At 38.4% G+C, this 15202-nt stretch overlaps 1 protein-coding gene across 11 annotated transcripts in view; it reads right to left on the bottom strand.

The window, feature by feature from the left end:
* NEO1 (neogenin 1) overlaps positions 1-15202 on the bottom strand; it is a 191438-nt gene that overhangs the window by 23266 nt on the left and 152970 nt on the right. For 8 of the 11 annotated variants that reach the window (XM_071754849.1, XM_071754845.1, XM_071754854.1 and 5 more), the window contains 7 exons: positions 13312-13361; positions 12325-12469; positions 11283-11393; positions 7625-7819; positions 6727-6822; positions 5359-5582; positions 1518-1656 (listed from right to left, as the gene is read on the bottom strand). In XM_071754849.1, coding sequence (XP_071610950.1) covers positions 1518-1656; positions 5359-5582; positions 6727-6822; positions 7625-7819; positions 11283-11393; positions 12325-12469; positions 13312-13361 — 960 coding nt within the window. The remainder of the gene's footprint in view (positions 1-1517; positions 1657-5358; positions 5583-6726; positions 6823-7624; positions 7820-11282; positions 11394-12324; positions 12470-13311; positions 13362-15202) is intronic. The other 3 variants (XM_071754847.1, XM_071754850.1, XM_071754853.1) reach the window with 1 other exon arrangement.

The following is a 15202-nucleotide window of genomic DNA, read 5'->3' as shown; positions in this document are numbered from 1 at the left end:
TACCTCCACATTTCAGGTTTGTTATGGGACCAAGACCTAGAAATGCCAGTTTGCCACTGAAATCTGAATCAGCAAAGTAAATCCACCAGAAATTTAGAAACATAATCCATAACTGCTGATTTACTTCACTGAAGAATTATTTGTAATTTGCAAGAAAATTGGCACCACCGAAGCATTTGAAATCCAGAAATATTTGCTGAAGACAGTTGTCCAACATTTTTCCTTGGCTTGCCCTAGAGTAAGACTGAGAGAAAGAAAGGAGAACTTCCTTCTCCTATCAGCCACCTCCTGGATGAAATTCAGAAAATGGCCCAAGTTGCTCCAGCAAAAGGCTGAAATCTGAGACCCTTCTTGCTGTAAACTAAAATATCCAGCTGTGGCTTAGCTAAATGGCTTTCAAATGCACAGAGCCAATGTCTCCAAAGGAGCATAAACCAGCCACAGATCGCAATGCCATGTTATGAAAAACATGAGATGTCTAATTAGGTGAAGTTTTAGGCAAGTAAACCTACCTTGAATATTTAATACTATAATAGTAACATTTATTGCTTACATAATGCCTTCTGCCTTTGAAGAGCTTTATGTTAGCTTTATTAGAAATTAATCTATCCATCCCTGAGATGGGCTCCTTGTTATCCCTGTGCAGAATAACAGGGACATCACAAGGTCAAAAGTTACTTGCAACTGTGGATCCCAAACACTTAAAAACATGCTCAACAGAAACGTACACATGTAAGCAGGAGTCAAGGTCCTACAGTAAACTTCAGAGAAAAAAAATAATCAAGGAGTAGTAGCCAAGAGATTACTGCTTCATGGCCCAACACTGAACCCAGTATCCTGTGTTTTTTCTTCAGCATTAACTGACGAGCAAGTAATATAACACTGCAGGATAAGAAGAGCAAATGAGGGACAGGTAGGGACAGAGAATTCCTGGACCTTGCAGTGACTTGGTGGGTCCAAGTTCTTTCCATAGGCTACAAACCCTTTTCCGTCCAGGACTTCGTGAGCGTATCATTTCTATAGCACTGAGGGCTACTGAAGAACAAGAACTTTGGGCTGATCTTGATGTCTCCATTTCTACTAGGAGGCTTTTTAATTTCATTTGCCTCACACACTTCCTCAGTCTATAATTCTAATCATAATTATAGCAAATTTTAATTATTCTTCACTAAAGTATTTTCTTTGTATTCGCTATTTACACGCCATTTCTGAAATGTTTCAAGCATGCACTTGTTTACTCTCTCCTGTTCATGAAGTGTAGTACATTATTCATTATTTCCCTGTAATTTGATGGAAATTCTTTTGCATGCAATCACTCCTTTGAATTTTGAATTACGTTGTTGATTTTTTAATCACGATTTCCAACAAAACTGTAACAAAAAGAAGCCCCCAGCATGGATTCATCAGCATAATTATTCTAAATACATGCTCTCCCTCCTCCAGAGCTCTGGCAGACCTGACTTTATTCATCTTATCAGGAATGCTGGCCTTTCTTTCGGAATGACTCGGAAGAGTACCTAATTCAAAAGTTGTTCCATGTGCTGTCATACTCCAAGTACTTGATCTTCGACCTTTAGTCACCATCACGGAGAACTCATACAAGGTGTTTGGTTTTAATCCAGTCACTAAATAGCTCAACGTGGTCGCGTTTGCAGTCTGAAAGAAAAACAAAACATCACTAACTTTTGAACTGAAAGCTTCTCATCACCAGCTCTCAAGCCCCCTCGTCTCAGGTAAATGGTTAAAACATTTTAGCATCACTATATTTCCATAACTGTGGTTATTAATTCTGTAGCATTCTTGCTTTGTCATGCAAATGCACTAATCAAGTATTAATGTGCAGTTGTTTTATCCTAAACAAGAAATTCTTTCTGCAATCAGGAAGAGCATTTAGTAGCTAGAGGCATAATAGCAGTCAATTATAAATAATAACAATTTTTTAAAAAGCAATACAAGGTCCAAGGCACACTTGTTATGCAGCAAGCTAAATCACTATCTGCTTGGGGGGTTTAATTTACAGTGTTTCATTAACTGATTTGGCTAGGGAACACAATGAAGCACAGCTAACAATAACAGTCCTTCTTGAAATCTGAGTCTGTCTCACAAATTCCTGTCAGAATTTTCAGTAAATATTTAACATACTTTAAAAAAATCCACTGAAAATGCAGGTGCTGAGAGACTTGAGAGTAATGAAGCTTTATTAACAGGTAGGGATTTTTTAGGAAAAAAAAAAGGGTTGTCTAGGATCACACAATGAAACTCCATGTGGTTTATAGTGTGATGTGGAACTCAGACACAGGTAGAATTTTTAACCTTTAGGTTAAAATATCTGATATTTGTTATACATGACTTAAATATAAAGTATCTGAAGACTATAGAAAAAAAATACACCTACATAGAAGTATATTTCTTGATCTACAGTCATCTAAAAAAAGAATTAAAGAGCTGTTTCAAAATTTTATACAAAAGATATGCAAGATTATATACAACTGTGCCAACAACTACTGCATTCAGAAAACATCTTTCTCAAGAAAAAGGCTATCTGTGGATATTCACATTTCCTGAAGACTCCACGAGTACTATAGTGCAAATTCTACACAGAAAACTCTTCTTTCTCAGGTGTCAATGAAAGCTTTTTTGTTACATTAAGTGACAGTTCAAGAAACTGTTAGCCAGATGATACTTAGCAGAGAGCATTTGTTCACAGGTAGCTGGTTTTGCCAGTTAAGACAACGCAGGGTCATGCAGACAAGAAAGATATCATGAAAAATCATTAGAATGAAATCCTCCATTACCTCTAAACCTTTACTTGCTACATAACAGTGTAGTTTCCAAGTACAGGTGGCTGTGGCTGAATAGCTGCAATATTGAACTGAGGGCAGGACAGTCCTCACAGAAGTTCAGTGACAAGGCCTGCCTGAGCAACCCTACCTAGCAGAACATGAAGCCATGTGCTCAGAAGAGATTTCCATCAGCTCTCCAAGTGCCAAGACACGTTTTCTCCTGGCTCTTTGCAGAGCGGCTCAGGAACGATAGGAAACAGCTGATGCTGCAGTAGAAGCTGCAAACACCTTTGGTCAGAACAAAAACTTAACGAGTCCAAAGGAAATCTTTTTCTAGCACCTTACATTACACCACACCATTTCTTCCTCTCTTGAGTATCTATGGGAATTCCAACAGTATTTGAGCATTCAAACCTGTTGATCATACTTCTTAGCTTCTAGTATCAGGCACATGTGGCAGCTGGAGTTCTTTTTTACATGTTCAAAATTGTATTTTTCATCTATGGCTCTGAAACTTGCTATCTTTTAGTTTCACTGCACATCATATTGAATGCAAATGACACACAAAAGGCTAAACTGGAGCGTTAGACTTCTCTGCTTTCTTCATTTTTTTAAAACCACTGGCTACATCTAAGATCCCAACATACCCCACAGTACTAAACCTGCTCGCCTAGTAGAAATAAACTTCATGAATATTACCCTGTAAATTTAATTTCTTTTTATACAGTCCTCAAACATTTAAGTTAAGATTTCCTATTTCAGCTTATGCTTGAGAGCACACTTATAGATCACAGGTAGGCTGCGAATAGGACAACTCTGCTCCACCAACAAAAGTTCTTTGGAAACCACTCTCTGGTCCTCATTAGTGAAACTACATGGTACAAAGCACAGGGGAGTATTTTAGCTTCAGGAACTATCAGATCTGTTCCTCCACTCATATGCTCTAGGCTGACACAACTCCTGTACAAACTCAGGAAAATGAGGCTCCTTAATGTGGAACCTCTTTAACTTGTACTTAAAGCATGCAGCCTGCTCTTTATGAAACAGTTTGCAAATGGCAGCATAAAACAGGTAAAAAATATGAATGGACTGCATCACCAATCCAATATACTGACAGAAGAATGGATGAAACACCACTGTGTTGAACAGATGTAGCTTTGGTTACTAGGCTACTATTTACTATTACTAGGTTACTACTTGGGTTACTATTTACACAAGGCTCCAGAAACAAGAAACTCTGATGCAACTGGGTGAACAGCGTCAAAACACTGAATAACAAAGCTGCAAGAGATAGCCATGACAAGCAATATACTAGCTCATACTTAAGAAAGTTACCAAAAAACTGCCTGAAATGCAGCATTGCTGAAAGGAGGTTTTGTGTTTCTTAATTGTTATTGTCCAACAGAGTAATAAAGAATTTATGACTGAAGCAAAGAAAGAAAAGCAGGATGTGAGTTCTCCAAACATCCTGGGTTAAAAATGATTAAAGCAAATGTTCTCAAACCCATGTCCTTTCAGGCAAATGCTTTTTACAACATGCACTTTTAAACTATATTTCATCATTACATATTCTGTTCGGTTCACAATAAAACTTCTTGACCACTGGCCACTGTCACTGAGGATGGTGGGAGCATTTCCTTTACCATTGGAGGTGTTTTTTTCTGAATCATTTAGCTAATGAAACTGCACCATTATACAAATCACTCCTGAGACATCCTCTGCATGTGACTGAGAGTGTGTGTTCACAAATGACTGGCCTTTAGAGGAAGAACACACATACAGGCATCTTCTCATTTCAATAAAAAAACCTTCAGTTTCTAATAAGATTGCTCTGCAGGGTTGTAAAGTGAGCTCTACTAGTACGGCATTTTAACAATCATTTCCTTTGAGTCTCATTTCAGATGTGTAATTTTCTGTCAGCATTTTTGAGGTCTCCAGATAATTCTCCAAATTAAAAAAATCCAACCAACCAACTAAAAAAATTTATTTTCATCTCCAAATCAAGAAAGTAGATGCAAATCAAGATAGGAAACGATATCATAAAATAATTGTAATGTATTTTGCACCACCTGGTTCCCAAAGGAAAGGTTCATTACCAACGGAATTAAAAATGGAAACTTAAAACGGTCCTGGGGAGTATTTTCCCTGCATGACTCACCCCACAAACTTAGGTTCTTCTGCTAACTGGAGCAAAGTGTTACTAACACATACCTTCCAAATGCATTATTGGCTTCTCTGAAGGTAAGCCCACCTCTATGATACAAAATAATTGTGTTAGGCTGAAGTAGAAAGGATAAAATTGTCACCGTGCCCATGGCTCCACAGTAGAACATGATTCTCAAAGTGTTTGCTTTCCTTCCTTGCATCAGCTCTTCCATTCACTCACACGAAACACCCCGTCTGAATCTCTTTTCACACACATATACAAGAGTCCACAAAAACTAATCCTTCCACCAAATCTAGAAGAATCTCTGAAGAGAGGATTTGAGCGAGCAGCTCTTACTTGACCCTGACTTGAACATGAAACTTCTTCTCAAACAAGGTGGTTGTGTTAGTGGTGTCGAAACTTTGATACCTTGTACTTGGTATTTGCAGGAATATTGGTTTTCCAGCGAACCGTGTAGTAGCGAGCGTCTGTGATCTTCTGGTTCTTTGGCAGAGAGTTGTCTGCCCAAGTGATCCGTATGGTGTCGTGACTCAAAATGGAAGCCTGAACTCCCACCGGTGGCATCATGGGAGATGGATCTGGCACTGGAGTGTATGGAGCATTAATAACAAACAAATCAACCTCGGAAGTGTCTAGGGAATTGATGGGTAAAAAGTCGTGTATTATAATAAAAAAGGGAGAAGGTGGCATTTTAATGTAAACAAAAAAAGGGGAAATGCAAGGTAGTACAATGAAATGAAAGGTGAGAAATGGAGAAAAAGAAAGAAAAGACAGAGTTAATAGGTGACATAAGACTGCTTAATTAGTTAATCTTGCATCATGTTCCCTGCTTAAGACAGTAAGACAACAGATATATGCTAATACAGATACCCAATCACAGTAGTGTTCAGTGTATTCAACCAAGGCCTAAGAACCCCAACATTCAGTAATCTTAACTTTGACTTTATTTGCCTCAGAACACCCACTGATTCCTCTTCCAGAAAACAACCAGGAGGAAAAAGAGCTGGATGATTTCTAGATGGGAAAGTGCCACTTGATAAAAATTACAGGGAAAATCCATCACCTTTTAAAAAATGCTAATGCCAAGGTCCAAGTATCATGTAAAATTGTAACAACTGAAGAAACTATAGTTCCAATCAATGTAATAAAACTGATATAAAATCTGTAAGAACTCCTCTTCAGAAGACTAAAACAAACAGAGGGGTTAACATCCACACAAAATAACTAAGCAGTGTCAACAGTCTAGGGGCAAGCATGGTGAGCTACAGCATACTAATGGCTCACTTGTAAATAAATTTTTCTGCTTAAAATTATTACTGTATTACAACAGCAAAACAAAACAAAACAAAAAAACAACAACAAATACTTGTGTAGTGACAGCATATTGAACTTAAAGAAAACATGGGCATCAGATTAAACTTTCAGCTTAGAAGACTCAAAAAACATAACCTTTTCCATAAAAATCAAAATAAGGCTCTTGAGTTTAGCCCTGAACCCACCCAACCTGTGCTAATATAACAGTATCTTTTTACTAGCAGCAGTTGAAAGGTAAGTTTTGTAATTTAAAAATGAAAACGATTCCAGGTGGTTTCATAAATGGCTAAAACACACAAGGCAATCACTGGAACAGTAAGGCCAACAAAGGCACAGAAACAAAGCCAACCTGATGGCACTGGCAAACGTGACTCTTGCACTACACATGGTCACGTCTGCAGCTGCCTTGCACACACAGCATTTCCAGCTGTGCACAACCCAAAAGCAGCCCCTGGCCTTTACCTGAGTGAGGCCTCGTCACAGCGCTCTCGTAGAGAGGGATTCCTTCACCAACATTGTTAAATGCTTTCAGGGTTATGACATAGTGGGAGCTTGGGTCTGAAGGGAAAAAAGACATATCTTTTTATTACAACCCCTAAAAGGGAATTCCATTTGATGCTTCTTTACATTCTCTGTGTTGGGTATTTTGTTTTTTAACTGAAATACATTAAATAACTAGACTAAATTTGAATTGAAAAAGTCTCCATTCAGACCTGCTGCTAATGCAGTGGAAGTGTGTAGTCACAGCAAATCTACCTTAAATGCAGTCAAAAAAATAGTGAGCATAAACATTTCAAAGTGAACATTTTAATTTGCTCTACTATAAAACCTCCAATTTTAAGGAACTTCTCAGCAGTTCATAATATTAGTATTTATTTTGCTTTCATGGTATTTTACCTACCACAGAGTATTCTGTGGAACGGTGCATCTGTATTTCTGTTTTAAAGTAGATTCCACTACCTACTGGTGACATTAAAGATTATTTTTTGCCTGAAGCCACCTGTTCTCCAGCTCCAGGAGAACAAGGGAATGCGGCTCAGCATGGAAGTTTTTATAAAAAGCATCAAATCAAAATACACTGTGCTTCAAACTTAGTGAATTCTGGATTCTGTGTTTGTTTTTTTTTTTAATTTAAAAAAAAATTTTTTTAAAAATTCCTCTGGCTCTCTTTCCATTAAAAAACGGAATTTATTGGAAATGTTTCAACACTTTGGCATCCAGTATAACACCTGAAAAAGGAAAAAGATCCTCCTAAAAACATGTAGGTAGTTTTATTTATTTTTAATACCACAATCAGAACAGAGTAACAGCATAAATGAGAGGTAAAACTTGGGCAGTGATGCTAATTATCTTTTCTTACCTAGGTTTTCGATGGTGTAGTACCTCTGTTTATAGTCCACCTTTATGGTCTGTGCATGAGGACTGCCAATGCCATACCCTATAGCATAGCCTCTCACCACGATGTTCTGGTTTTCAGGTGGTGTCCAGCTCACTACGATACTGGTGACAAGTGGGCGGACGTGTAAGGAACTGGGAACTTCAGGAACACGAGTTTCTGTTAAAGAAAAAGGGTACATTTAAAGGATTTCTCTTAAGTAAAGGCAATTACATGAAGAGGTGTGAGTTAGTTAAGTCAAACGTAGCACTTCTGCTCTGTGTCTATATTAAAATGAGTCTGCTCCAAAGGAAAGAGAGCTTTATTGTACAAGAGAGAGCAAAGAACTCTAATAAGCAGAAGAAAATTACCATAGTTTCATATACTAATGTAATCTAATAGATACTGTCTTCAAAAAAAGGACAGCTATATTGAAGAAAAGTATCAGATCTTCCAGGCAGACTTTGATGTTTGTGCATGTTTCAAGTTGTAATATTTCAATCGACATACTATTGCTTATGTGTGGGCATTAAGATGGTAACACAGAAAACACACTGATGATGACGGAAATGCTCCTGAGCTCGTTGTAGGAGAATTATATAAAATATTTCAAAGCTCTAAGAACTGTCAGTAAACTGGATATTGCATGTGCTGCATGATTTGTCCTACACCTGTTGCTGTTTAAATCCTTGAGCCTCTTAAGTGTAATTCACAAAATACATGCAGGGCCTCGACAACCAGACCACAAGATGAAAAAATACTCATATAGTCCCCTATCAAGTGCTCGAATCCCACCCCCACAAATAACACAAATTTAATCACAACCTAACAGAGCGATGGAATGTGGATCAGCAACAACAGAACGACTTCCACAATGTGTCACTTCAATCCTCATATAAATTTCTTGAAACATTTTTCCCCACTGATGAGAACTTAACAGCAATCTAAATGTGTAACTGTGCCTACTAGTGTCCACAGCTTTGTTTAAACTTTTCAAAAAAGAAGTAAGTCCTTTTCCCAGGCCACTGGAGCCTGCTGTATACTGCCAGGTTTTACTAAATTCTTTGCAGCAGTAAGCTGAGTTCTCCACTCTAAAATAAAATCAGTTCAGAGAGAACTGCTTCCTGCAGGGATTTCATTTAATTGAAACATGCTGCATTTATCTAAAAACATTGGAATAAAGCATCACAACAGGATTATTTGGATTATAATTTGCCACTGGCCTGTGAGCCCAGGGAGTTCATGGTCTCCAGCTGACACAACTGATCAATCGAAGTTCACAACTATTAAGTACAGAAAAGCTACAGAGCTGCAACATAAGAGATGACAGTTTTAACTGCACAGAAGTTGGGGTGTTGGCAATACACGCTGTCCAGTTGTTTAACACCTCTTGAATATGAACTCCTGATAGAGTTTGCACCAACTCTGCAAAATTACACAGTGCTACTGAACCTAAATTACACGAGTCTGTCTCCGATTTACACTGATGACATTATAAAGTGGATAATTATTTTCTGTTTAAATTTAAAAAGCAGCTGTGGAACAAAAAGGAATTATGCCCTCCATGTTTACTGAACCCCAAAAATTAAAGAATAGCTATGAATATATTTGAACAGATTTAAAAATCATCCACATGAGCTTACTGAAGAAAGACAAACAAAAAAACATACATCATCTTTCCAGTACACAAATACACAAGTACATGCATACAGAATGGTATGAATACCAAGGTACATTGACTTAACTGTGAATTTTTATTCCTTTATTCATTGTTAAACGTATGCATTAAGTAAGTTACACTTTCTGCAAGGACAGCAACATTCCAATTTGAAAAAAAAAAAACAACCCTATAAAATCAAACACTGAATGAAATGGTTCTTTTCTTCCCTTCCCCGTCCTTCTCCCTATTTAAATTTAATCATGATTTAACTCTGGAAAAGTATTGTTAACTGTAATGCAAAAGCAGAGCACATGTTCCTTACCTTGTGTAAGTGCTGCCCATTTACAGAGCTCTAGTCCAGTTTGGGGAACTAGTGGGTTCTCAAAGCTGCAAGATTGTGTCATATCCAGTTAGAGGAAGGCTGACACACAGATGTAAGTAATTTCAGCTCTACAAAGTAAATTTGAAACAACTACAAAACCAAACTCTACTGTTAACATTGGGGTTTGCTCTGCTCGTGATGAAGCAATGGAGAGTAAGCAATAAGAGAACAAGTATTAATCTGAACATCAGCTTGGATTAACACAAAGATTGAAGCCTGAGCTCTCAAGGGCTTTCATCAGCTGACTCTTGAAGTAATCTTCCAACAGTGGAGAGCAAATATTAAAGCTCTTTTATTATTCTGTCTTCCAGGTTCCAGAATAACTGAATCTCAAGCCTCACAGCCATGAAAGACATTACTGGATCCTGCAGCATTGAGCCAGAATCACCCTCCAGCTACATCAGTAAAGCTCAGAGGGAGACTGGCCCGCAACAAGCGTAAGGTAACTGGTATGCAGCACCACTAATAAAAAGCTGTTCTGAAATAGGAACAGTCTACCCAGAATGTCCAGCTCCACACAGGCTCCAAAGACATTTGTCACAGCCATCTTTTTAAAAATGGCATTTTTCTTCCATCTAAATTGCTCTTAGATTCTGGGAGATGCTCACAAATTTATTCACTTGAATTCTTCCAAGAACTTGCAATTTATTCCAGTGTAGTAAATAGCAGACGTTTGGACTGACTATCAAAAGTCAGAATTATTCACAGAACATTTTCTGCTTATATTCTTAAATTCTACATTAGAAAAACAAGAAGTTAATAGAGGTCTGTATATCACATATGAATCACAGAATTACCTTGGCTGGAAAAGACCTTAAAGACCATCGAGTCCAAATGGTTAACAGGTCTTAGACAAGACCTTAACTAAGCCAAAACCTAAGTACTAAATTGATGGCTTTGGTGGAAAAGACTTCATTTCTGACAGAAGATATGGTCCATACTAGTCCATCAGTATTGAAAATATAATCCACCTCCGTTTTCTTCTAAAATGGCAAAATAACAGTTACTGGGGGGCAAATGTTCTCTTTAAAAGAGTCTAAGTGAAAACAAACAAAAAAACACCCCAACAAAACAAAACAAAACAACCCCCAGAAAAATAACAGGAAGAATATTTTAAGAAAGCCAATAATGGTACCAATGCAACACAGTGATAAGACTGCAGAGGTCTACTGGTGACAACACTCTTTTTTCACTGTTTCCTGCCTACAGTGACATCTCTCCCAGCTGACAAAATTAACAACTCCAGACACTGATATTCCACACTGCAGCCAAAAGGAGTATGTCCAGTCCACCAATGCACTGAATCTCCGAGTATCCAATCAGCATCCTGGACTCCTGGAGGTGTACTCCAGTAGTTTCATTAGCATAACTCAGGTTCTACATAAATACATAATCAGTATTCTATTTCCCTCAAGGAAAAGAGTTCTCCTACCTCTGTTTCATTGAATGCAAATCTCTGCATAATTAAGAAGATGAATTGTGTTACAATATAGAAGTTGAGCCATTATTACTATTGTATGAATCTTATGTTATTATTTAAATATTGAAACACTGATATTGTAATTCTGATGTCACACAAACATTCACACTTATGAACTTACCATCCAGATCACTCTCAAAAGTGTCTGCAGATATCCAGTCGGTGGCTGGTCCAGTGCCATTAACAGTCAAGGCAGCTACTCGGAAACTGTACTCAGTACCTCGCTCCAGACCTAAGAGACAAAGAGTATCCACGATATCAAGATAGTAATTCCAGCTGATGGCACAGGAATCACAGTCTCCAAGTAAAATCCAACTGTAATCTGATGGTAAAAAATCTTCCAGCCTACCATGGCCACAAAATCTGATGCCTGTAATTTCTTAACCAGGCTTTGCTTTTGGCAAAAGTATAGCCCAGTTACAGGCACAATGCCTACTCCGAGAAAACCAAAACATACTGAGTCACAGCTGGAGTTTCTGAAACAAATCAAAACATCTTGTTGAAAAGTGCATATTCATCTTCTAGAGACACAATTTTTTCTCTTTTGACCAAGTGCTCATTTACAGAAATTTAAAAAAACTACCAGACTGTAGTCTTGACCCTGTTCTCACATAGTGCTTATTTCTGCTACCAATATATAATTTATTCTAAGCAATGTACTAAGTTAGATTTTCAAAGCGTACAAAATAAAAAGAGGATATATTTTACCTCTGCTAGAACGAAGGAAAAAAGTTGATGGTGAAACTAGGTGGGATGATTTTGCAGATACAGGACTCTGAGCTGGCCTTGTGGGTGAGCACACCTGCATTACATCCACTTGCAAAGAGGTGACGCTTCCCAACACCCAGTAATCTCTGGCATCCTCTATAGACTATAGAGCTCAGGACCATCCTCTCCATGCAACTCCCATGCCTTTTATAAAGGGTTTGAAAGGACTTGTCCAGGCCACTTAGCAAATCCATGATAAAATGAGGCTTAGAAAACAGGCCACGAGACTTCGGTGGCAACTAGCAAGGAACACTATCTCATAAACACTCATTTTAAGTGCTTAAATTTTTAATTACAAGGCAAGAACCCTACATAAAGATGTGTCTGAGCCTCAGCCCACTAAAGCACCTAAAAATTCCTTTACTGAAAACAAATGCTTGCAAATAATAACTCACCTTCGATTAGCTGAGAAAGCTGGGTGCCACCAATGCTCTCTGTTACATCACTTTTGCGGGACACCTTACGGTAGCGAATTTTGTAGCCAGTGATTTGTCCATTGTGTGTCCCTGCTGGAGGAGGCTGCCAGTGGAGCACGATGCTCTGTGGAAAGCAGAAGGTTATTACAAAGTCATTGCCTCTCACGCAGCCAGAGAAACCACTCTAGTCCTAATGCTTCACCAAACACAGGATAAAGCATGCATACAGAAAACACTGCATTTTCACAGAGCAAACTGTAGGCTGCCTGCTCAAAAGCCTGTGATTCAGCAGCAGCTCAGGTCATACACATGCCTATCCATGTTCACCTCAAAGTGTTTCAACCTTCTGAGACCTTCTGATTCCAACCTCACAAACGGTGCCTTGGGCTTCCCTTTCATTTACTTTGTGTTATCTTAAGATATGGTTTACTTGAGAATCTACCTGGTATTTTCTCCAAAGGGTACAAGTTACCTGAACTGCACCTTATGTGAAGGAAGTTATTTACTTTTAACCATGCAGGCAGTAGAAGAGGGTATTTGAAAAAAGGTTTAGAAAAGGCTTTTAAAACAACCAAAGTTGTAATGGCCAAGTATAAAATCTTCTCTTTCAAGTGCCCAAGACACCATAAAAATGTTTATGTGCTCACACAGTAAACAACAGTTCATCAACAAGAACACATTTAAGCTCTGCTGCTTCAAGCTATTGAGATTGATTAAACCTCTTCATAGTCTCTGTGCTTTGCTACACTGTCACTGTCTTCACTGCATTCTGTTATGTTCAACCCATATCTGGATCAGAGTTTCTAATGCTTCAATGCATTCCAGAAATTCTCCTGTTGGGCAACACAAACAGCCCAAAAGCAGCACCGCAGAAAGAAGACCCAAAGCAGCTCTGAATTTTATTCCATCTAAGACCCAACAATCATTTCTTTAACCATTACCAACAGGAAATTCTCCACACCTTACCTTAGAATTCCGCACCTCCAGCGTCAGATTCTGTGGTGGAGCACTGGGGACTAGAAACATCAAAGGAATTACACCTCCAACATTTCCATATACTGTATCAAATACTCTATTTCCATACACAACTGCTCTCTGCTAGCACTCATTTTGAAAGTACAAAATAACAAGACTTGCTTCGGAGGCTCTTCATCACAAAAGACAAATTTCTTTTATTTTCACCACCAAGAACAAGCTTGCTTTTTATTCAGGTCTCTTTTTATTTAGATAACTGCGATGTAGTGTCTTATGTTCAAAGGTACCTCCCATACACTTTAAGAAAAGAAATCACATTCAGTACTTTTCAAAATCAAGCCTTTAGTTTATATGATGGATTCTGGGAATCCACATTAACAATTATAGCCATGGTTTTTGTTATCGTTACTTTCTGTAACAGGAAAACATCCCAGTCAACATGTCTCTGTGTTCCTGAAGAGGTAAAGTGCATCACAAAGAAAATTTTTGCTTCTGACTCTCCATTCCTTGTTAGTTCTTTACCAGCTGTAGCAACTTTCTGGGCATGACAGTGAAAGTCCATTAGACAACAAGGACACTCAAGAGAGAACCTGAGAGCAAAGAAAACCTCCTCACAGCACTTCAGACTCACGAATGTAATTTCAAAGGCAGAGATAAGTGTTCCCTGGCAGGAAAGTGAGGCTGCAGCAAAGCACAAAGACAGGGAAGTAGCACAACAGGGCTAAAGACTGTTCTGGCCTGAACAATGTATTTTCCAAATAACTCACACCAGCTACAACAATACCTAAGAAACCACTCCAGAAGGCATAAAGGGAAAGCAGGTTAGGTTTGTGTTAAGTGAAAGACACACTGGGGTGTGCTTAAATAAATAACCCTCTCTCAATATCCCACAACAGAAAATGGATTTGTTTTTTTCTCTCCTCATCTGAACCAAATCTGAAATCACCAGACTGAGGGACTAAGTGCTGCATCCTTTAAAAAGCAACACAGGTTAAGAGGAGGAAATGAAACAAAGCTAAACTGTTCTCTGTGTGTGTTTTACACAGTTGGTGACTGCTTTCAGAACAACCTTAGAAAAAGTCACAGGTTTCACAAGGAGTGATTAATAATTAATGCATATTTTGCAGACTTGGCAAGAGAAAAGACAATCCAGTAGGACACAGGAAAGGATGCATGCATGTAAATATACTCACATACACGTATCTCCCCATGGTCACCGTTCATTAAATTTAAGACTCAGATCAGATTAAGCAGCAGGCCAAGACATAAAATGGATTCCTATGGGCTGACATCCCACACATTCAGAGGAAAGGCAGAGCCCAGTCTGCTTCAGTGCATAACGAGCAACCAGGCAGGAGGATCATGCTGATGGTTCAGAGAGACTGCAAGGACCAGACAGTGGTAAGGGAAATGCCCTCCATCAGGGTGGGATGCAGGGATTACATTCCTAGTTGCAATACATGATAGATCAGGAAGACCATAAGAAGAGAAGCAATCCTTATAAGCAGTGAAAAAACTTTGATTCAAATCGTAATACGTGAAGTACTATTTTGCAAGAAACCATAGTAACATCATGAGATTAGGAGCAAAAAAACTGCATGAAAACACAGAAGCAAAGAAGCTTGTTAAATAGAAGCTAAAGGAGGCTTAGAATGAAACCCCTACTGGGAACACGCAAGAAAGAAAAACAAGAAAACACATGAAGAAAATGTGTATCCAGAAAGGTTTGAAAGATTGAAGGGGAGAAGAGCATGGTTAAGCAGGAAGGCTCTAAGATTGTAAGAAGCAAGACAACATCCTCCAGAAAGCTGTAGAAAACATTTTTGTAGGTTAAATGTGGAACTTGAGGCAGAACAAACTTCAGTAAAACTTGCAAATAATA

This window comes from Heliangelus exortis, chromosome 11 (genome assembly GCF_036169615.1).
Source record: "Heliangelus exortis chromosome 11, bHelExo1.hap1, whole genome shotgun sequence".
Taxonomy (NCBI): domain Eukaryota; kingdom Metazoa; phylum Chordata; class Aves; order Apodiformes; family Trochilidae; genus Heliangelus; species Heliangelus exortis.
The sequence above is the reverse complement of the archived record's forward strand: the minus strand, read 5'-3'. Positions and strand labels throughout refer to the sequence as shown.